Source organism: Bos indicus, chromosome 11 (assembly GCF_029378745.1).
Source record: "Bos indicus isolate NIAB-ARS_2022 breed Sahiwal x Tharparkar chromosome 11, NIAB-ARS_B.indTharparkar_mat_pri_1.0, whole genome shotgun sequence".
In the NCBI taxonomy this organism is placed as follows: Eukaryota; Metazoa; Chordata; class Mammalia; order Artiodactyla; family Bovidae; genus Bos; species Bos indicus.
The window spans coordinates 93800984-93828404 of NC_091770.1; the positions used below are offsets into that span (position 1 = coordinate 93800984).

The 27421-nt window shown below is 38.8% G+C and overlaps 1 protein-coding gene and 1 non-coding gene across 8 annotated transcripts in view; both read left to right on the top strand.

Annotated features, from left to right (window-relative positions):
- RABGAP1 (RAB GTPase activating protein 1) overlaps nt 1–27421 on the top strand; it is a 169183-nt gene that overhangs the window by 22834 nt on the left and 118928 nt on the right. For 6 of the 7 annotated variants that reach the window (XM_070798118.1, XM_070798119.1, XM_070798117.1 and 3 more), the window contains 3 exons: nt 4389–4588; nt 24212–24446; nt 25598–25802. In XM_070798118.1, the coding sequence (XP_070654219.1) occupies nt 4439–4588; nt 24212–24446; nt 25598–25802 (590 nt within the window). In that variant the 5' untranslated portion in view covers nt 4389–4438. Of the gene's footprint in view, nt 1–4388; nt 4589–24211; nt 24447–25597; nt 25803–27421 lie in introns of those variants that run through there. The other variant, XM_070798121.1, reaches the window with a different exon arrangement.
- Nucleotides 8599–8671, top strand: TRNAG-UCC (transfer RNA glycine (anticodon UCC)). The gene has a single exon. It is a non-coding gene; the product is annotated as a tRNA-Gly (tRNA).

Genomic DNA, 27421 nt, shown 5'->3' on the forward strand with positions numbered 1-27421 from the left:
TGCACTAGTAGTCACCAACCTGGCCCTGTCGGTAACTGGACGTGTTGTAGGGGTCTAGGCTCATCACTTATATAAAGGGAGACAAACTGAGTGCCTCCCAGATACAGAGTTGTTAGGATGATAAAATGAGATGAAGGTGTACATTTTAGTAATCTGTAAACTTTCACTTTTCACTTTCATGCATTGGAGAAGGAAATGGCAACCCACTCCAGTGTTCTTGCCTGGAGAATCCCAGGGATGGGGGAGCCTGGTGGGCTGCCGTCTGTGGGGTCGCACAGAGTCAGACAAGACTGAAGCAACTTAGCAGCAGCAGCAAAGTGTTAACACAGAGATACAAAGTATTCTTTTATGTTTACTTAAGTATAAAAAAGTTAGATACTGACCTAGTGGCTAAGATGGTAAAGAATGTGCCTGCAATGCAGGAGAGCCGGTTCAATTTCTGGGTTGGGAAGATCCCTTGGAGAAGGGAATGGCAACCCACTCCAGTATTCTTGCCTCTTGGGCTACAAGAGTCGGACACTACTGAGCGACTAAACACTTTCACTTTCAAATAAGACTGGAACTAGAAGTGTTACATATATTTTGTGCTAATATTGTTTCCTAAATTACCAAAATCTGTTGATATTTGTTAAAATTGGGAGTTGGTTTCACTCTCCGGTTAATGAAAGAGTGAAATGGAAAAGAACTGGCCATAATCAAGGCTCTTGACCATCCTTCAATAGCAGTTGGCTCTTGGATATACATATATCTATTTCTTAGTGTTTTTTAATTGGAAGATAATTGCTTTACGGTGTTGTTCTGGTTTCTGCTGTACAACATGAATCAGCTGGAAGTATGCATATATCCGCTCCTCCTTCAGCCTCTCTCCCACTCTGTCCCATCCCCTCATCCCAGCCCTTCTTGGTTGTCCCAAAGCAGGAGTTGAGCTCCCGTGTTATACCAGCAGTTTCCCACTAGCTGCTTTACACATGGTAGAGTATATATGTCAGTGCTACAGAGAGTAATTTTTATAATGACTCTGTGAGGTAGGTAGTACACCATTTTCATTTACGGAATCTGAGGCTTGGTATGACCAAGCTTACACTATTATTCAGTGGTAGAACCAGCATACTAACTTGTATTTTTTCCTAACTCTTAACTGTTTGCTTTACCATCATAAATAATGACTTCTATTCTTCCTGTCAGTTATAAAAGCTGCTCTTGCCTTTTTCATTGGGTGACTCTTGTTATCTTACGTCTTTTATTTGCCATTTATCCTATTTCTTTAGTACACATTTGAGCACCTACTATGGCCAGTTATTCTTTCACTTGTTAGGGCTACCGCAGCTCATGAAACAGGCAGAAATCCCTGCCCTTATGCTTACATGATATTTAAAAACAAATTATGATGACAAGGTAAATGTGTCAAACAGTGATAGGTGGTATGGAGAAAAATAGGAAGAGGGATGGTAGTGTAGGGTGTTTATGGGGAGGAAATTTGTACTTTAGTGTCCATGAGAATTAGAGTAGGGGCTTCTTGTGGTAGCTGGTGTAAGAAGGGATGAAGAACAACAAAACTAGTTCTTATGGTCTCAAGACAGAGATTGTGAATACTCTAGAGTTTTTCCAGGAGTATATGAAGTTCTGGGATGCCTCTTGGTTGTGGAGACCAGGGGAGGGTGGGGTGATCTTCTCTAGAATCCTTGGAGCTTGTGGACTGACTCTTCACTTCTGCCCACGGAGGCTGGAGAAGGGGAGCCTTATTACATAACTCCTCCTGTACTGCTTAGTGTTTTGATAAATCTCATTTCTACTGAGTGATTCAGTTACTTTCAGGGCCAAAACAAACAGTAAAGTATCTTATAAAGTGTACTTTCCTGTCACTTCCTCAAAGAAAATAGGTTGAACTTGGAGCCTGCCAAATCTCAGTTCCGTAGTGTAGATACCAAAGTATTATTTTTGAGTCTAGAATATTGTAGAAAGTTGTTAATGTCTCTGAGATTATCGTTTTAGAAAACTTTTCCAGGCCCTCTGCTATCTTCGGAGAAGGCAGCGGCACCCCACTCCAGTAGTCTTGCCTGGAAAATCCCATGGACAGAGGAGCCTGGTAGGCTGCAGTCCATGGGGTCGCTAAGAGTCAGACACGACTGAGTGACTTCACTTTCACTTCTCACTTTCATGCATTGGAGAAGGAAATGGCAACCCACTCCAGTGTTCTTGCCTGGAGAATCCCAGGGATGGGGGAACCTGGTGGGCTGCCATCTATGGGGTTGCACAAAGTCGGACTTGACTGAAGCGACTCAGCAGCAGCAGCAGCTGCTATCTTACTATTAGTAACATTTTTAAAAACATGGGAAAAAGACTAATTAAGCATGAAAACCTTACCTAAAGGACAAGTTCTAAAAAAGATGGAGATTCCTTTATCTGATGCTGAGTGTTGTGGAACAAGGCCCAGATGTGTCACATGGGAAAAGCATTGCCATCTAAATGAAAGCTTTTGACTTTGCTTCTAACCAGTTAAATTACAACCGTTACCTTGAACAAATTATACCATCTCTCTAAGCCTCAGTTTCCTAATCTGTGAAACAGATATGTGAGTATTAAGTTTGATGTTGAGGGAACTCAACATCAGATTTTAACACAGTATAATAGGTACTGTTAAAATGTAAAACTGCTGTGGGAACAGAAATGAGGCGGGCAGTGCTTTTGACTCTGGGGAGAGACTGGGCAGGCTTCTTGGAAAAGGAGGGTTATTAGGTCAAGAATGATTATTTGGAGTTGACTGAGTACTGAAGCAAGGGAAGCACTTTAGGAAGAAGATCCTGTGAGGGCAGACACCTCAAGGGATTAAAATATATATCCTCATCCAAGACATATCCTCCTTGACTATATTTCTTAATTCTTCAACATGTTTCCATAGTTTTCTTTACCCTAAATCAGTACCTATTAACTTGTTCAATATCCCTCTGTTCTCTACCAAATTATAAATTGCTTTTGGGAAAGAATCTAATTTTTCTTGTTTAGCATATTTTGTTATTTAGAAACTAGAAACTTGGGAAATATTCATTGCCTGAATGAAGCAGGACTGCATTTTTAAAAGTTTTCAGACGTACATTTGAAGCATCTCTATGCTACACTATGCATTTAGATAAGGTCCTATGAAATGTAGAGCCTTTAAACAAGCAAATCAGCTTAAATAGAGAGCAGCAAGGAGTCCAGGGTTTGAGCTTTAATTAAACCTGATTAAATGACCCTACAACTCTTGGGGTTGCTATTTCATTATCTGTTTAACAGTTTTGATAACTGCTAAGTTTTTTTCCAACTATAGTATTCAGAGATTGTGTAGTTTTTGCTGCCAGGTGCTTAGCCAGATGTTAGCTTTTGAGGGAAAAATAGTGCTTGGCATATGGTGTATTGCTCAATAAATATGTGTTCAGTTAAAAATCCAAAACATAGATCTGGACCTCTTCTTTAATAAACAAATTCTCAGAATTTTTACCTCTGAGGTATATAAGATGAGCATACTGTGAGAGCAACTTTTTTAAAGAGTGAGTTTTGTTTATTGGCTAAAGCTGAGTGTGCTGCTGCATAGTGTTATATTATTTGTTCTGTGGTTGTTTTGGCGACCAAATGGGAACATTCCCACAAAATATGCAGAACCAGATTTTTAAATGACAGATGAGTTTGAATTTTATTCCATGAGTCAATAATTGAATGGATTTTCGTAAATGACACATTTTTTTCTGCTCCTTGCTGGAAATTTTTGGCCTGAAACTTCTTTATTGATAATGTTCATTTTGAGTTGGGTTCTAAGAAACTGTGGGATGGGATTATTGAGTTTTTAATAGACCTCTGATTTCGTGCCTCATACAGTATTTCCCTGCTCTAAAATTTATGCTTGCCCTGAATTTATTTTTCTTTGGGGTTAATATGAAATTTTGTTTCTTAAAACAGGTTGTTAGTACAAGTATCAGCAGTGTTAGGGAAAACCTTACTGTCCTGCATGCATGTTTATTGTCCTAAGTGCTTTCAATTTCATTTGTTTGTGCAGCTTTACAAAGAAAAGGATAGACAGTAAGTTTAGTACTTTTTATGTTCTCTAAAAAGAATAGAGTTACCAGAATGTCGAAGAAATCAGTGTAGATAGCCAGAGTTATTCTCAAGGAAATGTTTTTATTTATTTTTTTGAAATGTGATCTACCTTGGCCCTTATATATGGAATAAATTCCCTTATATATGGAATAAAAAAGGCTAACCTGTAAGTAGTGAAAGTCTTTGGAAAATATTTTGAAAGTTTGTTTTGTTTGTTTTAATTTAAGTTTTTCCATATGTAATTTGTAAAACTTAGAACATAATTGAATATCTAGCAGACATTCTATATGAGTATCTTTATGGTTTTTGTTTTTCAGGCATTTTTAAAATATTTAATCATTCATGAGTTGAGCTTCATTCTTGAGTCATGGATGACAAGGCTTCTGTTGGAAAAATCAGTGTCTCCTCAGACTCTGTGTCTACTCTTAATAGTGAAGATTTTGTCTTGGTTTCCAGGCAAGGAGATGAGACACCATCTACAAATAATGGAAGTGATGATGAGAAAACAGGACTCAAGGTAATACTCCATAACCTAAGTTCCTTTTGCTTAGCCTTGCTAAGTCATTGCAAAACTTGGCCTTAATAGGAAGGTATATGGAGTGATAGTGAGAACATGGAAATAATATCTTTCTTTTAATGCTAAAGAGTTTTATTTACAAATATATCTGATTAGGGATTTTCAATTTGATTAGCTTCTAAATCTGTTATCTCTAACTGTGTGAAAACTACTGATCATAGTATAAGCATTTGTTATTTTAGTTTTGTTTTCGTGTTACCATTGAGTTAGAGGTGATTCTTTGGGGCCTTTTATATGTAGTGTAAAGGCAGTGGCAGGTCAGCACTGCTATTTATAAAAATAAGTTTTAGAATTACTAAAACAGGACTTAAAATTCCTAGCTTTTGGCCATTTCTGTTTGTTTTCTCAGCAAAATAGATCACTGTTACATCTTCTTCCATACTCTGTTACTGTTTCTGCTCTTTTTGGATATAAATAAAAACAGATTACCTGTTAATGTCATTTAAAATGTAAGTAGCTTTAAAAATACTTTGATTTCTGTTTGTTTTTTATACCACAAGTATTTATTGAGTATTGACTTTGTGCCAAGTACTGTTCTAAATACTAGACATACAGTAGCAAATAAGACAGGCAAGGTCCTCTGCTCTCCTAGAGCTTTTAATCGAGTGTGGGAAACAGACCTTAAGCAAATAGGAAAGTGAATGTTAAGTAAATTTAGGTGGTTTGAAGAAAATCAAAGCAGAATACATTGGTAAAGCGTGAGTGGCAGGTATACTATTTTAGAGAATGTCTTGAAATGACATTTGAGCTGAGATCTGAATGAAATGAGAAAGAACTTGTTCATGGAGAAATGTGAAGAAAGAGTTCTCTACAGGGAACAGAAAATAAAAAAGATCCTAAGGAAGACCACCCTTTTTAGGACAGAGTGAGTAAAGTAAATAAAAGTGCTAAAGTGTGAGATACATGTGTGTAGGAACTGGATCCTGTAGAACTTTGTAGAGCTTAGGAATTTGGACTGGGAGAGATAGCATGGATGGCGTGAGCTCTGGGCCCATTCCCCAGCGAAATTGGTAACACTTTTTTTTTTTTAATTAATGTCTGGAAATGTTCTAAAGGCCATGCAGCAATTAAACATTTATTCAAAGTGTTTTTACTAAACTTTGGGAAAGAATCTGTGGTATTTGAACCAAGACTTGTTTTTCCGTCTCCTCTCCTACCTGAGGGCTGCTCTGGTGGCTCAGATGGTAAAGAATCTGCCTGCAGTGCAGGAGACCCGAATTCAATTCCTGGGTCTGGAAGATCCTCTGGAGAAGGCATCGGCTACCCACTCTAATATTCTTGCCTGGATAATTCCACAGACAGAGAAGTCTGGTTGGCTACAGTCCATGGGCTTGCAAAGAGTCAGACAGGACTGAGCAACTAACACTTCTCCCAACTGAGCAAGATGGTAACTCCATTCTAGATTGGTACTATCAAGAAAATAGGGTTTCCTTTCCCCACAGTTCAGACAAAGAGTCAGACACAACTGAGTGACTAACACTTCGCCCAACTGAGCAAGATGGTAACTCCATTCTAGATTGGTACTATCAAGAAAATAGGGTTTCCTTTCCCCACAGTTCCCCTGGAGTAGGGCTGTCTTCCAGGGAAGAGCAGTATGAGAGCATTCCTCATCCTGCCTCTATCTGCCTTTTGCTGGTCAAGTGTGGCTGAGTGGTAATGGCTGCCTTCTTTTGCCCACACCTTGCTTCTGGGATGAAAACTCTACTTAGGGCACAGTGCTGCTGAGAACACTGAGAGCCCAGTTGCCCTTAACCTGGCTCTGGCATGTAAGGTAGTGGTTCCATATAATGGAATAGTGGCAAGTTAAGAACACCAGAGACTACTGTACTACCTCCCACACCTACCAAATACTCATCCTTTGGAAATGGAGTGTTGCTCAGAAGTATGCCATTGTCCACACTCCCAAATTCATAGCTATAGCTCAGAGATTTTGCCTGCAATGAGGAATGGGCCACAACACAGCTCGTAATCTCTGCCCAAAGGAGCTGACTTTGTTTACAACAGAGTGTAGAGAAGTTCAAGCCTAAGGGTACTCAAAAACAGTGGAGGTGGTAGTGAAAAGTAATTGGGAGGAGATTGTTAGATTAATTGGACATACAGTTTTAACTACAGGCTTGCTGGGAGGAGACCACCTATGATAGGGAGGGCCAGATCTCAACCACTGACCTCTAGAACTCTCCCATCAAAGTAACCTAATTTCATTGGTTTATTCTGTGGAGCAGTTTATTGCCTGAGAGGATTGTTGAGAATTATAGAGCAAATCAGCCACAGTTAGTGGAGCTTAATGTCTACATGCAGTCATAGAGACAGAGCATCTTACCAGAGCTGCTACCCCAGGATGAATGAGGGCAAATCACCCCAGAGGAGCAGCATCAAAGGTTTAACACCGTGGGAATTAGGGGAATAAAATATACTAAAATAAGTCAGCCAGTCACTAAATAAACAAGCATAAAAAAAATAACAAGTCTTAGAGCATGGAAACCAGTACCAAGAACTGGAACAACATATTTTCTAGAATAATCTAGTTTCCAACACAGAATTGTGAGACATGCAAAGAAAATATTACCCATACATCACTTTTAAAAGGCAGAGTGACATGTTGGATCTAATATGCAAACTCTGAAAGTAGCCATTATTAGAATGTTCGATGAACATCCTAAGGAAACCATGCTTAAAGAAATAAAGTATGATGGCAATGGCAAATCAAATAGAAAATATCATGAAGAAGATAATAAATTACAAATTGAAAAGAACCAAATGGAAATTCTGAAATGGAAGAAAACAATAAGTGAAATGAAGACGTCACTAGAGAAGCCCAACGATAAATTTAAACTGGCAAAAGGAAGACTTAATGGAGAGAAATGTTATCAAAATGGCAGTACAAGAGTTTCTACCATCCTGCCCTCGAAGAACACCAGTGTAGACACTAACGGATGCACATGCCTTCATGGACATTCAGGAATCCAAGGGAGAAGTTCCCACACATTGTTGGGGCAAAAGCATCCAAGATTGGACCCCCTGAAGATGATGAACAGTTTGATTTTATGTGTCACTTCACCCCCACTTGGGTGGCACAGCTCAGTGCCAGCGGATAGTCAGCTCATGATTTCTTCCATGGGGGAAAGTGAGAGTGTGTGATGGAGCACCTGACTTCCCTGGCTTTGTGAGACACACCGAAAAGGCCCATTTCTTTCTCACATCATCCAAAATACTCAGTCATAAACTATACAACCTGGGAATCGACAGCTGTACTGGAAGAACAGCAGCCAGGGTTGGGAATGGAACATATCAAAGGGGCATGGATGCCACTAACTGCTTTGGGGACTCTATCAGGAGACCCACCCATGAGCCATGGGGGTTGACTCCTGTACAAGTTCTCCAACTGGCTCATGGGCACCGCTAAACTCCACACACCTCACTCAAACATGTCCTTACCCTGTGACTGCCTCCCTGAGCAGCCCTGAAGGCAAGAATGGTAAGTGTGAGTCTTTGCAAGTAGCTAGTGAGCACATGCCAAAAGTCAACCAGATTATGCAGGATTGGAAGAACCTACACACTGGAGCATTCATCATCTTAGGGAAAACAAATGCAGTAGAGAGCATCAACAGACGGATCACACAGAAGAAAATACTGTGTAGTACAAGACAGATTGCTTGAAACTATCTGTCTGAAAACAGATAAAATGAAAACAGTGAGTGAAGAAAACCTGTGTGAAGTGTCGCATTATCACTAAAATCATCAACTTATACATCACTGGAGTCTCAGAAGGACAAGAAAGGGAGAAATGTGCAGAAAGCTTCTTTAGAGACATAATGATTGAAAATTTCCAAAATTCGGGGAGAGGTTTGGATATCTGAATTCATGAAGTTTATAGGCTCCCCGCATATATCAACCCCAAGTGCCTCTCCAAGATACATTACAATAAGGCTTTAAAATTAAAGCCAGGGACTTCCTTGGTGGTCCAGCTGTTAGGATGCTGTTCTTCCAATGCAGGGGGCCTGGGTTCGATTCCTAGTCAGGGAACTAGACCTCACATGCTGCAACTAAAGATCCTTCATGCCACAACTAAGACCCCGTGTAACCAAATAAATACCTTTAAAAAGAAAAAAGTTTAAAGCAACTAGAAGAAAAAAAGCTTCTTGTATTATAAAGGAAATAGCCCAGCACCATCACCACCAATAAGGTTTTTAGCATATTTATCTGCAGAAACCTTGCAAGCTAGAAGAGAATGGGATGATACACTCAAGGAAATAAGCTGCCAACCAAGAATACTTTAGTTAACAAAACTGTCCTTCAGAAATAAAGGAAAGGTAATTCCCTAATGCTCTGATGACTAGGATTTCATGCTTTCACTGTCCAGGGTGCAGATTCAGTCCCTAAGTTGGGGAGCTTCGATCGTGCAAGCCACATATCATGGCCAAAAAAAAAAAGGGGAGAAGGATGACAGGTTTCCCCCCTATCTGAAAGTAGGATGTTCCTATGAAACTTTGTAAGCTGAAATGGCATATAGAGAAGGCAATGGCACCCCACTCCAGTACTCTTGCCTGGAAAATCCCATGGACGGAGGAGCCTGGTAGGCTGCAGTCCACGGGGTCGCTAAGAGTTGGACACAACTGAGCAACTTCACTTTCACTTTTCACGTTCATGCATTGGAGAAGGAAATGGCAACCCACTCCAGTGTTCCTGCCTGGAGAATCCCAGGGACGGGGGAGCCTGGTGGGCTGCCGTCTATGGGGTCACACAGAGTCGGACACGACTGAAGTTGACTTAGCATAGCATAGAGTATCCCCTGCTTTCTAAAAGTTTGTGTTTTACCACTTTTCTTATATAAAGGGTCTACACTAGTACAGTAGTTGCTTTTTTCATAAAAGCAAAAGTCATCTTCAGATTTCTTTCAGTTAGCAAAAACAGGTACTAATGTAGGCCTTCTAAGAAAGCAAAGTGGCATAATTCAAAGTTTTGGTAAGTAGGAGATACTTGTAATGGAGAGAGTTGATCATTATACCTTAATAAGGTGCTAAACGGAGTTCTTCAATCTGAAATGAAAGGACACTAGTTAGTAATATGAACATATAAAATACACTGGAAAAGGTAAGTATATGCTCAAAATCAGTATAGTCTTAATACTGTAATGTGGGGTGTTGATTAAGTAAATCTAGATTAAAAGTTAAAGGACAAAGGTATTAAAAATAGCTTAGCTACAATGCATACATAATGTAGAAATTTAAATTGTGCTATCAAAACCAATGTTTGGGGAAGTAAAAGGTAGAGCTTTGTATGGGATTAAAGTTAGGTTGTTGCCAATGTAAAATATAATTTTATATCCTGTAAAATGTTATATGTAAGTCTCATGGTAATTACAAATTAATAACCCACAATAAACACAAAAAAGATTAAAAGAAGGGATACCACTCTAGAAAGTATACCACTATAGAAAATCATGAATTCACAAGGGAAGATAACGAGAAGAAGAAAGGAATAAGGGACCTATAAAACAGCCAGAAAACAATAACATAATATTAGTAAGTTCTTATTTATCAGTAGTTATTTTAAATGCAAATGAATTAAATTCTCCAATCAAGTGACAATATCAGAATGTATTAAAAACAAGAAAAAGACCACACTGTATGCTACCTATAAGAGACTCATTTCAGCTTTAAGGACACACATAGACTTATCCATGTATCATGTAAAGAGATGAAAAGTTATTCCATGCAAATGGAAAGAAAAGCACCATTTCAAAACAAGTATATGTTAGGTCGCAAAACATACCTTAGCAAGATTAACAAGACTGAAATCATACCAGTTATCTTTTCTGACTACAGTGGTATACAATTAAAAATCAACAAAATGGGGAAAACTTGAAAATCTACAAATATGTGGAAATTAAACAACATACTTCTAACCAACCAGGGGTTGGTCAGAAAATACATGCAACCACTCAAAAAATAAAAGGGAAATCAGAAAACATCATGAAAGAAACAAATACGGAAACACAACATATTCCACATTCCATGACTTTTGTGTGGAATCTAAAAAAGCCAAACTGTAGAAACTGAGTAAAATGGCTTTGCCCAGAGGTGGGCATTGGTGATGGAAGAAAAGGAGAATTTGGTCAGAGATTACAGACATCCTCCCCTCCATAAATAGAAGCACGAACTATATACTTCATTTATATATAATTTTTAAAAATGCAAAGCTAATCTTCAAAATAAAAAGTGGGACAGTGATTGCCTGGGGGAGGGACAATGAGACGGGGAAGAAGAGTAAGAACCCAAAGGTGCACCGCTACAGTGGTGTGCGTGCATGTGTGTGTGTATGTGTGTTTACACATACATATGCGTATATATATAATGTTAAAGGAGTGTCAGTGCTACATTAGGAAGTTATTGTCTAAATAAAACAGTAAAAGAATAAAGGAACAAAAAATATATGAGACAGATAAATAAAAAGTAAAGCAACACACCTAAATTGAACTCTTATTAGTTATATCAATAATAACATTAAATGTGAATGGATTAGCAATATGATCAAAAAGGAGGAATTGTCAGCATTGGATAAAACATCCTGGAGACCATCTTAGATTCAAAGATACAGATAGATTTAAATAGATGGGAAAAGTTGATGTTAACAGCAATCAAAGAAATGATTACAGTGATGTTAGGCAATATAGACTCTAAAACAATGTTACTAGAGATGAACACTTTATAATCTTATAAGGGTCAGTCCACCAGGAAGGTCTGACAATGTATACCCAATAAAGGAACTCCAAAATACATGAAAGCCTTAGATTTTACAGAGATGTGTTTTGGAACTGAGATTTCCTTTATAAAGCACCGTCAGGAGATACATCCTAAAAAGGATATTACTTGAAATATAGTTAACTGCTTACAGTCACAGGAAGAAAATAAGACACAGAAGCGTCTATGTCTTAACTGATTTGGAGGTGAGTCTTGTTGAGAATTTGTACCCATAGGCTAACCTTCATGTATATTTGGGGCTTGAATTTACACTACCTTCATGTTCCTAGGTTAAGAATTCCTTTTGGGCACCTGACAGGATCAATTGTAAAACTGTGGAGGGACTTGCTTACTACCCAGGCTGCATAGTATTCCCACAGATAACTATGATAAAGAATAGTGCACAATTCAGAATTTACAAAGGACAATTCATCACAAGCAAGAGTTAGCAAACCAAAACTGGCATTTGAATTATTACCTGTAACCTTAAGGTGGGCATGATTAAAATGACTAAACATTTAAAGAAAATTTTGGAAACATTGGAAAAGGACAAAATTACAAAAGATTTTAATATTCCAAGCAAACTAAAAATAGAACTTCTACAAATGAAAATTAGACTCAGTGAAATTAAAGGTGCAACAGATACGTTACCCACAAAATTCTGAGAAAATTACAGAAAATAGAATTGAAAGATGGCAAAATAAGAAAAAGCAATTAAGAAATATGGAGACTGGGATACGAAGGACCAGCAACTACCTAAGTGTTCCTTAAGAATAGAATGAGGGGAAAAAAAAAAGAATGAGGGAGGGGGAATTCCCTGGTGGTCCAGTGGTTAGGGCTGCACTTCCATTGCAGGGGTCATGGGTTCTTTTCCTGGTTAGGAAACTGAGATCCTGCACACTGTGCAGTGTGACCAAAAATAGAATGAGGGAAAGGAAATTAACGTAACAGTGGAATATTTTCCAAAAGTGATGATATATAAACTCACAGCTTAGAAAATCAGAATGAATCCCAACCAGTATGACAGTGTTTGGCCACCTGATGCGAAGAGCTGACTCATTTATTTGAAAAGACCCTGATGCTGGGAAAGATTGAGGGCAGGAGGAGAAGGGGACGACAGAGGATGAGATGGTTGGATGGCATCGCCAACTCAATGGACGTGAGTTTGGGTAAACTCCGGGAGTGGGTGATGGTCAGGGAGGCCTGGCGTGCTGCAGTCCATGGGGTCGCAAAGAGTCGGACACGACTGAGCGACTGAACTGAACTGATAACAGTAAAACTGCAGAACATTAGAGCCGAAGAGTAGGTCTTAAAAGGCTGAATGAGAAGATGAATAGGACCTAGTTCATGTCCTCAAGGTGGTTGCAGCTTAGGGTAGATGACAGTGGTTAAAAATGTTCCAATCATTTCTACTAGTCTTTGTAACAAATAACTCAAAAATCAGTGGCTTGAAAAACAATTTATTCTCATGATTTTGTGGGTTGACTGGGTGTTTTGCTGGCCTTATTTGGCTTCCCTGGTGGCCCAGATAGTAAAGAATCCGCCTGCAATGTGGGAGACCTGGGTTCGATCCCTGGGTTGGGAAGATCCCCTGGAGGAGGGCATGGCAACCCATTCCAGTATTCTTGCCTGGAGAATCCCATGGACAAAAGAGTCTGGTGGGTTACAGTCTGTGGGTCACAAAGAAGTTGGACACGACTGAGCGACTAAGCACAACACAGCACATTTGGATTAATGTGACTTCATTCAGCTGGTGTGTTGGCTGGGCGCTGGGCTTGACTGGGTCTCTCTTTCTATGTGGTTTTCAATTTAGGCTTCTTCCCAACAGATGTGAAAGCTGTAAGGCCTCTTTTAAATCTGAAGCTTATAAGTTACATGGTGTCACCTCTACCACATTCTTTTGTGGTAGAAAAGCAAGTCACAAGGCCAGCCCACATTTCATGGGTTTAGAGAACTAGACTGTAGTTTTCGATGAAGGAGGTGAGATTTTGTAGCCATATCTAATTTTCAACATCAGTTTAATTAGGTCAGTACCATGGTATAGGTTAACAGAAGGATGCTATAGAACAAAGCAGGCAGAAAGTTATTCTAGCTTGGGGGAGGAGTCAGGGAAGACTTCTTTAAGAGAATAAGTCCTTTAAAGGAAAGCTGTATGTGATGGTATAGTCATAAAAAAACACAGGTATTTTTCTTTATGAAATTTTCTGACAGCTCACATCAAAATCTGAGAATTTTCCATAAATTCAGAAAATGTTGCATTTCTCTACCTTGTCTTGTGTAGGAATCCTGCACCCTTTACCTCTTAGCCAAAGATACTCTTTTTTTTTTTTTTTTTTAACTTTAAAATGTTGCTTGAGGGTACATTGATGAGCTAGTACTTTTGAGGCAGAAAGTTCAGTTAGATAATTTTTTAAGCTTTTGAATGTTCATAGAGTTTTCTTCTTGAAAAATCCAGCTGACATTTTGGTTGGAAAAGAGTTACCAAACTTTATTAGTTAGCAGGTACAAAAGTCACTGCTTACTTAGTATTGCCTGAATTTATCTTCTGACTCAGTTTCTGAAATTGTCTTAGAGTCAGTTGATCATGTCCTCTGAAATGCAGATCTTTTATTCAAGCAAAGTTACTAAACCATGAACACACAGTTTAATTAAGGGGATCAGAGTGGTGGTTGGATAGACACGGAAGTAAATATGTCACCATGACAAAATTCATCAAGTGCTAGAATATAGACATAAGCAGAGTTATATGAGAACGTAATTGTTACCTGAAGAAGAAGAAAAAGTTTTTCATAGAGTAGTTAACAATTCAGCAGAGCCTTAAAGAGTGTTTAACAGTTTCTCAAAGAAGAGAGTCTGTGGCATGTGGAAAGATCAAGAAGCATGAAGAGTTTGGAGTTAGGGCCACTGCATGCAGTAGAATTGAATGTGCATGCTTTTCTTTTTCTTCCTAGATGCAAATGCAAGTAGCCTTTTTGTCACTTTTTTTTCTCTAATCATAGAAACAATGTATGTTTGATGTAGAAAATTCATACCATATGAAAAGTAAAGCCTAGCCTAGCCTTAATCCTATTATTTAGCACAAACTAAGTAGTTGGGGTCCTTCTTCAGTTGATTTTTAAAGATGAATGCACAAGGTTCTTTTTCCCTTCCTTTTTAAAATTAATGTCAGTAATTCCTAGTGATAATATTAGTTTGTTTTTCTGATCCTTCCTTTATATAGTAAAGTAAAGACATCAGTAATCAGAACAACTGCAGTTTATAAGTGAGGCACAAAGTGATTTAGTGATTCATCCAGGATCACAGAAAGGATGTATCATGAGCAGATTTGAGATGAGTTACTATACTTTTCAGTATCCAAACTGGACTTCTGCTTCTTTTGTGCTTTGCTTTATGACAAGCCTGAGATTTATATACTTGTTTTGAAATGGCTCAGCTGTTACCATGAAGCTGAGCAAAACTACTTGGTTTGAACCGTTTTCATTTGTATTTTTCACTGCAGTATGACACAAGTAGTGGGAACTGTAGATCATCATGAATTTATCTTTAATTTCTGATTTTCTGTGGATTTTTCCAGCACACTTTCATTTCCTAAGCATGCTTTATTGAAGACATAAAATGTCCACTGGAAAAGCATCTCACACTGTGTAAAGTAGCTTTGTATAACTGGCAAAGCGAGTAGAGCCTGGTTGGTACTGTTGCAGTGAAGGGAAACAGGAACTATTAAGTTAGAAGTAGAAAATTAAGACCAGGAAAGGACTCTGGATATTGCCTTTGGAACATTTTGTCCATAGGTTCCCTAATGCAGTTTTGCTCTCAAGGAAATACACTTGTAGCCAATTCTGCCACTTAAGTTACTACCTTTATTTGATATTATTTAGAAATGACAGATGTTATTCCATTAATGCTTCTTTTGCACATAGTAGGTGTGTTCTTAGTTTCCTTCAGACCAAAGAAAGTGGAAGAACTATTAAAGTTATTATTTGCTTTTTTTTTTTTTAATCTCACCTCCAGTAGGTGGACCAGAGTTTATTCAAAAATAGCTGAAAGTTGAGTAGGGAGATACTTATTGGATGCTTACTAGTTGGCAGGTACTGTGATGTGAGAAATGAGACATTCCCTATAAAAATCACATGATTCAGTGGTTCTGATGTATATAATGAGTGTCCAGAGATCATATCATTGAACCACAGCAGTCTTGTGAGATAGGTATTAACATTCTCATTTTACAGATGGTGCAGTTGTGGCTCCCAGGGATTAATTTGCCCATAGCCACTGGAGATAGTGTCAGAGGCATGTCCCCAACTCAGATTTGTCTTACTGTGGAGCCCAGGTAGGACTCCTGAGTGTAGCTGCATAGGCTATACCCTGTGCACTCCCAGGCTGATACTGTTCACACAGACTGTGATGTGAATGGTGCCCCCTGGAGCTGTGCCACAAGCCAACTCTTGGTCCAGTTTTTTCCTGTACTATATAAGTAGAATTATAAATAAATCATTCACTGAGCAGTCTCTGTCCTCGCAAACATCTGTGTCTGTGTTTGACTACTTTATGCTTAAATGTTTTTTTCCTCTCGATTCAGGAATGTTTTAAACAACTCTCCCCTCCTCTACTTAAAGATTACATGGAGATGAACACAAACCAGTACGTGACCGTTAGTTATCTATGTATATCTGCTTTGCTTTCTTATTTTTGTATTTGGGCTAAATTAAGTTAGAAGTGTTTTTTGGACTTCAGATAATTGTGTTTTGTTGTTGTTATTCAGTCGCTATGTCCAGCTCTTTGCAATCCCATCAACTGCAGCATGCCAGGCTTCCCTGTCCTTCACTGTCTCCCAGAGTTTGCTCAAACCTCATGTCCATTGAGTCAGATGCCATCCAGCCATCTCATCCTCTGTTGTCCCCTTCTCCTTTTGCCCTCAGTCTTTCCCAGCATCAGGGTCTTTTCCAGTGAGTCAGCTGTTCACAACAGGTGGCCAAAGTATTGGAGCTTCAGCATCAGTCCTTCCAATAATATTCAGGGTTGATTTCCTTAGGATTGACTGGTTTGATGTCCTTGCTGTCTAAGGGACTCAAGAATCTTCTCCAGCACCTTAGTTCGAAAGTATCAATTGTTAGTGCTCAACCTTCTTTATGGTCCAACTCTCACAACTGTACATGACTACTGGAAAAAATAGCTTTGACTGTATGGACCTTTGTAACATGCTATTAGTATTTGGTCCTGCCCAGTATTCTTACAGTAAATGTAAAACCTTAATGACATTCATAATTATAGGAAATGATGATATTTGTTTTTAAGTAGTTAACAAAGCTAAAATAAATCATTCAGATTTGCTTAACTGTCACAAAAACCAAAATTTATAGACTATCCAGATTAGATAAAATAATACTTTGGTTTTTATTTTTGGCATTTATAAAGTTCATTTCATTAAACATGTATTGTAGATACACTTTGTACCTGTCACTACACCAGGCTTTGGGAATATAAAGATAATTTAAGAGAGTCTCTGCTATCTAATAATGCCCAGTCTGGCCAAAGGGGCTCACTAAGCAGATATTCACTAAAATATGTAGCAATGCACGCTCTAAAAAGGGAATGATTAAAGCCCATGTATGAGGCTTAAGGTCTCCCAGAGGAGGTAAACAAATTTAAGCTTGGTGTTTAAGAGTAGAAAGGCAAGCGAGAGGGTTTTCCAGGAAAGGGAACAATCTATGCAAAGCTTCAATGTTAGAAACTTTGTGATGTGTCTTGGGGAATTTGAGTGGCTTGATGTGACTGCTAAGAGATGAGAAGGTAATTAGGGTTGTGAGAAACTCATAGGACATAGAAATGATATTGGGCTTTGTCTTAAGGACATTGAGGAAACTTGGAAGAGGTTAAAAATCAGGCAGTGCTTGATGAGAAGTAAAATTTGCAGTTGTAGCTTGACTGGCCAAATGAATGATAGATCAGAGAGGAGAAAGAAGGCATGGAAACCACTACCTTTCCAATAGGCTGATGTAAATCCAAAGAGGTTCCTATGCTGGTAACTATGCAGAGACATGGAGGAAAAGGCCCAACTGAGCAAGGATCAGTAGGATTTGTGAGTAGCGTGTGAGTGAGAGGGATGAAGGATGACTGTAATCCTTCATTTGGTTGCTGAGTGGATGGATAGTAGTGCAATTCATTTATTAAAAAAAAACAGAGAAGAGGATTAGTTTTGACACAGTAAGTTTGGAGTATCTGCCTGAAGGTGTCTGTCCAGTAGAGGGTGAGGGATTGTAGATGCATATTAGGGGTTGTTTATATATCATTGGAGTGCATAAAATGGCATTGGGAAATCTGTAAAATGAAGTTATTGCCAAAAACAGAATCCTGGATGAACACCTTTTGAGGGCTGTTGTAGGGAAAAGGAACAGTTGTGTTCTCAAGTTTCATCTTTCATAGAAATCACATTTTTTCCAGATTTTAAAAAAATAGCCTTTATTTTGAAGAGCAGTTTTAGATTCACAGCAAAATTAAGAAAAAGGAACAGAGATTTACCATATAACCTCTGCCTCCATATTGCATAGCCTCTCCTATTATCATTATCCTCTTTCAAGTTTAAGTCAAGTCTGTTGAGAAATTAGACTTCCCTGGCAGTCCAATGGTTAATACTCTGAGCTTCCAAAACAGGGGGCGTGGGTGTGATCCCTGGTTGGAGAACTAAGGGCCCCACATGCTGCAGGGCATAGCCAAAAGGAAAAAAAGTATTGAGGTAAAATTTACGCACAGTAAAATACGGCCCTTTTAGGTATACAATTCTATGAAGTTTAATTAATGTAAACTTTTATTATGTAATGACTACCATAATCAAGGTACAGAATATTTTCATTACTCTAAAAAGACCCAGCCTCTGTCAGTCAATCTGATTTCTGTCTCTGCTGCTGCTGCTGCTGCTCCTGCTGCTAAGTCACTTCAGTCGTGTCCGACTCTGTGTGACCCCATAGACGGCAACCCACCAGGCTCCCCCATCCCTGGGATTCTCCAGGCAAGAACACTGGAGTGGGTTGCCATTTCCTTCCCCAATGCATGAAAGTGAAGTCACTCAGTCGTATCTGACTCGTAGCGACCCCATGGACTGCAGCCTACCAGGCTCCTCCGTCCATGGGATTTTCCAGGCAGGAGTACTGGAGTGGGGTGCCATTGCCTTCTCTGGATTTTTATCTCTAGCTTTGCCTTTTCCAGAATGCCATGTAAATTGAATCATACAGTATATAGCCTTTTTGTCTGTTTGTTTTATTTAGAGTATTTTGTGTTATCCGTGTTGTTTTAATATTAGTAATTCATTCCTTTTTATTGCTGAAAGTGAAAGTGAAGTCGCTCAGTCGTGTCCGACTCTTTGCCACCCCATGGACCGTAGCCTACCATGCTCCTCTGTCCATGGGATTTTCCAGGCAAGAGTACTGGAGTGGGGTGCCATTTCCTTCTCCACAGGATCTGAACCTGGGTCTCCCACATTGTAGGTAGATGCTTTACCGTCCTAGCTGGTATTCAATTGTATAGCTATATGGAAGTTATCCATTCATCACTTGATAAACATTTACTTTGTACTCAGCTTTTGGCAATTATGAATAATGCTGCTGTAAGCATTCACAAAGGTACACTTCATTTTTTTTCTTTTATGCATGCTTTCTGTGTCCTAAGAAATCTTTGTGGCCCAGGATCACAAAGACTTTGTCCTTTGTGTTTTCTTCTGTAAACATTATAGTTTTCAGATTTACATTTAGATCTGCAATCCATTTTGCATTAATTTTTGTATGTCATGTAATGTTTGCATTTGTTTGATGTAAGGTTAGTTATTTCAGCACCGTTTGTTTTAATTTATTACCTTTCTCTTGAGTTACCTAGCCAACTTTGTTGAAAACAATTGGCCATGTGTGTGTAGGTCTATTTCTGAGTTCTGTTCTGTTTTGTTGGTCTGTATACCTGTCCTTTCAATAATACCAGTATTTTGATCTGCTTAAGCTGCAACTACACTTATTTTGAAGATGATCATGGTATCTGTTAAGAATGCTGTTGGCAGCAAGAAACAGAAAGCCCTGCTGAAAATGAGTTTATTTTTCTGTTATAACAGGAAGTCAGAGATAAACAGTTGCTGGTTTAAGCTCTTCATTTATAGGATGGGTGAACAAAACTGTACCCTGCTGGCCTCATCTGGCCTGACAACTGTTTCGTAAATCACCTGTGAAGGTTCTTTAAAATGTATATGTCAAGGCTTTATCTCTGAGACTAACTTAGTTGCTAGGGTAGGAGGTAAGTGAATAGAGGGACGATCAAGTATTTTAATATTAACGTGCTTCCTGGTGATACTGGTAATTGTATTGTGCAGTCATGAACCATTAATCTGAGGTTGGTTCCCAGACTAGCAACATCACCATCACCTGGAAACTTTAAAAATTCTAATTATCAGTCCTGTGCCAGCCTTGCTGCTGCTGCTTCTGCTAACTCACTTCAGTCGTGTCTGACTATGTGCAACCCCATAGATGGCAGCCCACCAGGCTCCGCCGTCCCTGGGATTCTCCAGGCAAGAACACTGGAGTGGGTTGCCATTCCCTTCTCCAGTGCATGAAAGTAAAAAGAGAAAGTGAAGTCACTCAGTCGTGTCCGACTCTTCGAGACCCCATGGACTGCAGCCTACCAGGCTCCTCGGTCCATGGGATTTTCTAGGAAAGAGTACCAGAGTGGGTTGCCATTGCCTTCTCCAGGTATTCTTCTAGGGCTCAACAGATTGTATTTTACCACGTTCTTCAGGTGCCAAAGTCCAGTTCACTTTAGTCGCTCAGTCGTGTCTGACTGTTTGGGACCCCATAAATCGCAGCATGCCAGGCCTCCCTGTCCATCACCAACTCCCGGAGTTCACTCAAACTCATGTCCATTGACTCGGTGATGCCATCCAGCCATCTCATCCTCTATCGTCCCCTTCTCCTCCTGCCCTGAATCCCTCGCAGCATCAGAGTCTTTTCCAGTGAGTCAACTCTTTGCATGAGGTGGCCAAAGTATTGGAGTTTTGGCTTTAGCATCAGTCCTTCCAGTGAACACCCAGGACTGGTCTCCTTTAGGATGGACTGGTTGGATCTCCTTGCAGTCCAAGGGACTCTCAAGAGTCTTCTCCCACACCACAGTTCAAAAGCATCAATTCTTCGGCATTCAGCTTTCTTCACAGTACCAACTCTCACATCCATACATGATCACTGGAAAAACCATAGCCTTGACTAGACGGACCTTTGTTGGCAAAGTAACGTCTCTGCTTTTGAATATGCTATCTAGGTTGGTCATAACTTTCCTTCCAAGGAGTAAGCGTCTTTTAATTTCATGGCTGCAGTCACCATCTGCAGTGATTTTGGAGCCCAGAAAAGTCAATCCGACACTGTTTCCACTGTTTCCCCATCTATTTCCCATGAAGTGACGGGATCAGATGCCATGATCTTAGTTTTCTGAATGTTAAGCTTTAAGCCAACTTTTCCACTCTCCTCTTACTTTCATCAAGAGGCTTTTTAGTTCCTCTTCACTTTCTGCCATAAGGGTGGTGTCATCTGCATATCTGAGGTTATTGATATTTTCCCCAGCAATCTTGATTCCAGCTTGTGCTTCTTCTAGCCCAGCGTTTCTCATGATGTATTCTGCATATAAGTTAAATAAGCAGGGTGACAATATACAGCCTTGACATACTCCTTTTCCTATTTGGAACCAGTCTGTTGTTCCACGTCCAGTTCTAACTGTTGCTTCCTGACCTGCATATAGGTTTCTCAAGAGGCAGGTCAGGTGGTCTGGTATTTCCATATCTTTCAGAATTTTCCACAGTTTATTGTGATCCACACAAAGGCTTTGGCATAGTCAATAAAGCAGAAATATATGTTTTTCTGGAACTCTTTTGCTCTTTCCATGATCCAGCGGATGTTGGCAATTTGATCTCTGGTTCCTCTGCCTTTTCTAAAACCAGCTTGAACATCTAGAAGTTCATGGTTCACGTATTGCTGAAGCCTGACTTGGAGAATTTTGAGCATTACTTTACTAGCGTGTGAAATCAATGCAATTGTGCGGCAGTTTGAGCATTCTTTGGCATTGCCCTTCTTTGGGATTGGAATGAAAACTGACCTTTTCCAGTCCTGTGGCCACTGCTGAGTTTTCCAAATTTGCTGACATATTGAGTGCAGCACTTTCACAGCATCATCGTTCAGGATTTGGAATAGCTCAACTGGAATTCCATCACCTCCACTAGCTTTGTTCATAGTGATGCTTTCTAAGGCCCACTTGACTTCACATTCTAGGATGTCTGGCTCTAGGTGAGTGATCACACCATTGTGCCAAAGTTAGGGAACCTTAAAAGGCATTGCTGAATGTTTCCCATATGGAAACATTCAGATTAACTTACTGTCTTTAAAAAAAAAAAAAAGACTTAATTGAGATAAGTATTATTAAATAAATTATGTCACATATGGTTAAGTTTGAAATTGGATTGAAGGTGCACAAATGATCTAAATGGTAAGTGTTGAGTATTATATTGAAACTAATTATTCACAGCATAAGTTAGGTTGCTGTTTTTAAGCAGCTTTTAGAAATCAGCATTGTTGTGTCCTGCATTAGTTTTCCTATCTTTAAGGAAGTGTTAAGGAAATAGAAGCCAGTTCTTATGTTTGTAGACTTTATAAATAAGGGAAGAATACAAGATAAACATGTATAAACACGAAAGACAAACACATAAACATGTTTCTTTTTGTGGTATGTTTTGTGAATATATTACAATGGAGGTAGCCTATCTAAAAGAAAACTTGTTTATTTATCCTATATATCAAAGAAAAAACAGTACCTCATAGCATGTGAAATATGTCTTCAGTTTAGCTTGCTCTTTAATTATAGCCTTCCCAGTTAAAATTACTATTGCTTAAACATGGAGTCTAATATCTTCATCAGTTATAGGACGCTCTAGCTATCCTACTTATTTCTCCTTCCCCTTGGAAAATAGTTTAGGTTCAGTTCGGCTATCGTTTATTTATTGCATGTGATACAGGATATCTTACCTAGTTCTGAAAAAAATAGATTAATTGAAACTAAGTACTAGATTGTTTTTTATGTGCTTTAAGAAACTTCTGAAAGCAGACTTCTGAATAAAAGAATTTGATTGCACTTGTGATGTGTAGAATCAGGTTTCAGTTCAGTTCAGTCGCTCAGTCGTGTCCGACTCTTTGAGACCCCATGAATCACAGCACGCCAGGCCTCCCTGTCCATCACCAACTCCCAGAGTTCACTCAAACTCATGTCCATCGAGTCGGTGATGCCATCCAGCCATCTCATCCTCTGTCACCCCCTTTTCCTCCTGCCCCTAATCCCTCCCAGCATCAGAGTCTTTACCAGTGAGTCAACTCTTTGCGTGAGATGGCCAAAATACTGGAGTTTCAGCTTTCGTATCATTCCTTCCAAAGAAATCTCAGGGCTGATCTCCTTCAGAATGGACTGGTTGGATCTCCTTGCAGTCCAAGGGACTCTCAAGAGCGTTCTCCGACACCACAGTTCAAAAGCATCAATTCGTCGATGCTCAGCTTTCTTCACAGTCCAACTCTCACATCCATACATGACTACTGGAAAAACCATAGCCTTGACTAGACGGACCTTTAGGTATAGCAAAGAGTTAAAAATATTTGACTGAATTGTAGTTCCAATAGCAGTAATTCTGAATATAGAAGGAAGTTAAAAACAGACTCTTAAATTGCAGCCAGAGACTGAATACCTCTCCAGTCCTTTTTTCTGAGGCAAGAATAGCTGACATATTGGGAAAAGGTAGCAATAAAGACTCAATCATAGTTTACATCGAAAGGGGCTTGACTTTATAGAGTTACAAAAATGTTTGAACTGGGATCCTTGGTAGGTAGTCCAGAGTACTGCTGCTATTGGAATTTTGCTTCCTAACTTGTGTCTTCAATTTTACTGTGAAGACCTCTTTGTCTTCAACAATCTCATAGCCCCACTCATTTAAATTTTTGTCTGGTTTTGGTCTTTAGAAACTTGCCTAAATCAGTACTTTTTTTCATCATGATTTCCTTTTCCTGCATTAATTCTCTGCTAATTTTTCTAGTGTTTCTTGAATAAGCATTTAATGATAATACTGGGTTTTGTCACTTGTGGTTTTCCTTAGCATTGGGTAGTCTTCATTTGATCTTTTACTTGTTTACTTCCTTGTTGAGCAACAGTAATAAACCATCATGACTCTAGAAAAATCCTTGACATTGAAATGGAGTGCTTCTGTTCTTCGGGTCATTTTCTACTTACGTCTCCCCAGCTTCATTCAAGTGTTGAGAACTTTAAGAACTGTTTATGTCAGAGAAGTCTCCCTTAAGAGACTGCCTTATAGCAACAATGGTAAAGTGCATGTGATGGTTTATTACCTAATATATATGTTTGCACTGGTCATTTTTGGAAGCAAACACATTTTCCCTTTTCCTTAAGGATAAGAGAAGCTTCTCCTCTTAATAAGCTTTATTTCTTAACAGACAAGTAAAATTTTAAAAATTTTAGTTGTTGTGATTTTAGAATACTGTAGAAAACTTTCAATAAAATTGACAGATTATAACATGTATTTTTGGGTATTAGTCTCAAATTCACTGTACACTTTTTCATGAATATTTGTATGAATTAAGAGAGCAGCTGCAGCTCTTATTTATTGCAGATCTTGCTTTATTTTTTTAAAACATTCAGAAGATATCTATATATCAAAAGAATTGCTAGTGATTTTCTCTAGATGTGGACCCATTTTAATCAGTATTGGCCTCTCTCTCTCACTTCGCTGACTGCATGTATTTGTGACCCTTAGATTATAGGGAATGGAAGTGAACAGCAGCTGCAAAAAGAGCTAGCAGATGTGCTGATGGATCCTCCAATGGACGACCAGCCAGGGGACAAGGAGCTTGTGGAAAGGTCACAGCTGGATGGCGAAGGAGATGGGCCTCTTTCTAATCAACTCTCAGCTTCATCCACCATTAACCCTGTGTCATTAGTAGGGCTCCAGAAACCAGAGATGAGCCTGCCAGTGAAACCTGGACAAGGAGGTTAGGATTGCTGCATTGCTTGCATAACGGAAGGTTATTGTTTTTAATATTTGAGTGTCCATTTTGTACTAGGTTTGATGCAGAGGAAGCAAAAATCGTATCTATATTATCTAGAAGCTTCCAATACGAGATTGAGGGGGATGTGAGAGGAATAAATACATGTACCATTCTGATTTCCCTTTAAATGTATGTCATTAAAAAAGTTTTTTTTATTGGTGTGTAGTTAATTTACAATGTTAGTTTCAGGTGGAAGGCCCAGTGAATCAGTTACACATATGTCGACTCTAAATGTATGTCATTTATAGCAAAGGAAAAAAACCAGTTATATAACAGTGAGGCAGTGTTAGAGTGCTTAAAGAATTTTTTCAGGAAAAAATAATTTGAGTATGGTATTGGGAAATTGGATATTGGCTGAAGGAGAAGGGGACAACAGGATGAGATGGTTGGATGGCATCACCAACTCGATGGACATGAGTGTGAGTAAGCTCCAGGAATTGGTGATGGACAGGGAAGCCTGGCGTGCTGCAGTCCATGGAATCACAGAGTCGGACACGAATGAGCAACTGACTGATTGGGGAAATAGAGAAGTAATTCTTGGTGAAGAAAATGTTTGCCTTAGGCCTGCTTGGTGGGAATAGTTGTCAAATTGAAAAAAGGGACCTGAAAGACAAGGAAGAAAAAGACAGTTATGAAGGTTCTTTGAGGAAAAGTAGAATATTAAAACTGTAAATGTTTATTGGGAAAGGAAAGGCAGGGGGACTGAGAGAACATGATAAAGTAACTAAGATGATGAATAAGAGAAATCATTATAATAGAACAGATAAGAAAGAAGAAAGAGGATTTTTCAGGGTGGTAAAATACTAAATGTATTACTGACCTAAATGTAAATTATAAAGTCAAAACAAATTATAAGAGATAAATCAGATCTGAATCTCAGGTCACCATTTAGGTTAAGGATTGAAACTATAGCCATACCTAAAAATTTTAGTGTTGGTGACAAGTTCTGGTGTGAGATTTCTGACTTTAATTTTCTTCTGGGAAAGTGACGAATTTAATTTTAGAACCTAAATGTAGCTTGTAGAGTTTTACTTAATATTCATGTTAACAAAATATCAAAGTGAAAATAATCACTTCCTTATTGTTTCTTTCAGATTCTGAAGGGTCAAGTCCTTTCACACCAGTGGCAGATGAGGACAGTGTAGTTTTCAGCAAACTAACTTATTTAGGCTGTGCCTCAGTAAATGCTCCCAGGAGTGAAGTGGAAGCCTTGAGGATGATGTCCATCTTAAGGGGCCAGTGTCAGATCTCACTAGATGTAACCCTGTCAGTGCCGAATGTATCTGAAGGAACTGTGAGGTAAGACCAGCCTTCTAGAAATATTTGTAACATTTGATCAGATTTCTCACCTACAGTTTTATAACAAAGCAAGAGTGAACAAAATACATAATTATTTTATTCTTGTAGTGGTTAATTCTTTTGGCACTTAGTTTTCATGTCTTCCAAGGATTGTGACCTTTTATGAAAAATAGTCACTTGTTTGAGCAGTTTTTTATACTCTTCCTCACCCTAATTCTTTGTAACACTAGAAATTTAAGTGTTTTGGGGATTATTGAAATATGTTGACCTAAGAGTCTGCCTAACAATTTACATTTTCCATGTGCCCCCCAATAAAAATACTAGCTTGACACATTAGTTGAAAAGAAATTTCATACTGACTTTGGAAATTACAGAAACCTGTTGGTAAATATTAACTATTTCAGTGTTCAGTTCAGTCACTCAGTCATGTCCGACTCTTTGCGACCCCATGAACCGCAGCACACCAGGCCTCCCTGTCCATCACCAACTGCTGGAGTCCACCCAAACCCTTGTCCATTGAGTCAGTGATGCCATCCAACCATCTCATCCTCTGTCGTCCCCTTCTCCTCCTGCCCTCAGTCTTTCCCAGCATCAGCGTCTTTTCAAATGAGTCAGCTCTTCGCATGAGGTGGCCAAAGTATTGGAGTTTCAGCTTCAACATCAGTCCTTCCAATGAACACCCAGGACTGATCTCCTTTAGGATGGACTGGTTGGATCTCCTTGCAGTCCAAGGGACTCTCAAGAGTCTTCTGCAACACCACAGTTCAAAAGCATCAATTCTTCTGCTCTCAGCTTTCTTTATAGTCCAACTCTCACTTCCATACATGACCACTGGAAAAACCATAGCCTTGACTAGACAGTAGTTCCTAAATTTTTAAGATGAGGATACTGAAGCTCAGAGAAGTCTCTTGATAGGGCTATTGTTTATACTAACTGAAACAGGTCACAGTGTTTAAATGTAGTCAGATGTCTGTATCAGCTAACTAAATACAAAACTAGCTTTGTTGTAAAAAAATGCGTACTTATTTCAGAAAAATCAAAGAACACAAATAAGCAAAAATTTAGAAAATTACTCTTAACTTTTTTACTGAAGTATAGTTGATTTATAATGTTGTGCCAATCTCTGCTATATAGCAGAGTGAGTCAGTTATGCACATACAGACTTTTTTTCCTTAATTTTTTTTTTGTGGTTTATCACAGGACATTGAATATAGTTTCCTGTGCTATACAGTAGTACCTTGTTGTTTATCCTATATATGATAGTTTACGTCTGCTAATCCCGTACTCCTAGTCCTTCCCTCCCTTGCGCCCCTGACCCCCAGCAACCACAAGTTTATTCTCTATGCTTCTGTTTTGTAGATAAGTTCATTTGTGACATATTTTAGGTTAGGAAATGGTCTTAATTCTACTCTCCCATTGGTAAATAACAGTTAACATCTTGGTTTATTAAGACCCTTTTTGTGTAGTTGTAGGTATATTTGTCTATGTGTATATACCTACATATATATGCAAGTATAATTATACAACTCTTAGAATCAGCATTTTTAGCATCAGTGGAATTACATAATATATAACATGCTTTGTTATATGGTGAATCTTTCCATATCAATAAATATGCT